The sequence below is a fragment of the Nannospalax galili genome, unplaced genomic scaffold (assembly GCF_000622305.1).
Source record: "Nannospalax galili isolate Female #2095 unplaced genomic scaffold, S.galili_v1.0 scaffold465, whole genome shotgun sequence".
NCBI lineage: Eukaryota > Metazoa > Chordata > Mammalia > Rodentia > Spalacidae > Nannospalax > Nannospalax galili.
In genome coordinates this window covers 496,594-497,830 of record NW_008352832.1, presented here as the reverse complement: position 1 = coordinate 497,830, position 1,237 = coordinate 496,594, and the positions used below count along the sequence as shown (strand labels likewise).

Here is a 1,237-nt window from a genome sequence, read left to right as displayed (position 1 = left end):
GATTAGAGGGAAACAACCCTAGCATCATATTCAAGCATTTTCCTCTTTTTTAAAGAGCTGTTAAAACTTGGGCCTAGAAAATGTCACTGGCCTTGTGCCTTTGGGTGATTGTTCTGCAGAGATCACTGTTTGTTTAGCAGTGTCCCAGTGTCCTCTACAAAATTCTGCACACTGCTTTACACACCTTTATTCTCTTTAAGGCCGGGGATGGGACTTCAAGGATGGCACAGATTTGTGTTACTTTCGTAGTGTAGTGTGTAGAGTAAATGACTCTCTTCCACTTAGCCTGTGAGTCTATTACTTGGATTTCTTTGAAATACTTTGGACTAGTATTGCCTGAAATCAGAACATGAGGAATGAGTCAGGTAAGACTGTTAATCGGATAGAGTCCCTGGGATATTAGGAATGCAGACTCTTTTTTCCAGTCAACAGAGGGGACTTTATTAGGGTCCCTGGGGTCGTGTCCCACAGACTGCTCAGTTCTAATTGACCTTCTTGGGGAGCAGGTTGTTGGTATGGCTGCACTTCTTGCAGCAGTTGACCGCACAAGGGGGCAGGAGAGCATAGGACTTGTAGAAGATCATCTTGTCACAGTTGTGCTTCTGGGCGAGCTGGCAAAGAGATGGCTCAATAATGCCACCGTGCAGGCGCAGCACCAGGTGCATGGTGGACTCTCTAGATGTTGTAGTCCGACAGAGTCCCGCCATCCTCCAGTTGCTTTCCAATGAAGATCAGGCTCTGCTGGTCTGGAGGGCTGCCTTCCTTGTCTGGGATCTTGGCCTTGACATTCTTGATGGTGTCACTGGGCTCCATCTCGAGAGTGATGGTCTTGCCTTACCAGTCAGGGTCTTCATTAAAATCTGCATTTTGGCATCTGCTGTGGGGTTGCATCCCTGAAGAGAAAGAGGGCAGCAGAACATGAAAGTGCCCATCATTAAGTGTTCAAATTCTAATTCTCACAGCAACATTATAACTGCTTAACCCACTTATTTAACAAATATTTAATAATTTTTTATATGCATATGTTAGGTTTTTGCCCAGGCTGAGCTGCCTTCTGAGCCCTCCCTTGGCTTTTGGACATGGCCACTGGTCCACAGCTCTCTTGTTCTGTATGTATTCATACCAAGCTCCTTCCCCCATGGTACTTGCCTATTGTCCAGCTGTCTTGCTGCTGTCAGCACACCGCCACATCTCGCCTCACCTCTCTCCTTCCTTGCACTGCACCTACTGCCAACAT

General features: G+C 46.7%; 1 protein-coding gene across 1 annotated transcript; it reads right to left on the bottom strand.

Moving 5' to 3' along the window:
- Window positions 1-482: 482 nt before the first annotated feature.
- LOC103747586 (ubiquitin-60S ribosomal protein L40-like) lies at window positions 483-866 on the bottom strand. The gene is given in 3 exon segments (XM_017802452.1): window positions 483-673; window positions 759-837; window positions 840-866. Coding segments are annotated over 3 exon segments (297 nt in total).
- Window positions 867-1,237: the final 371 nt, after the last annotated feature.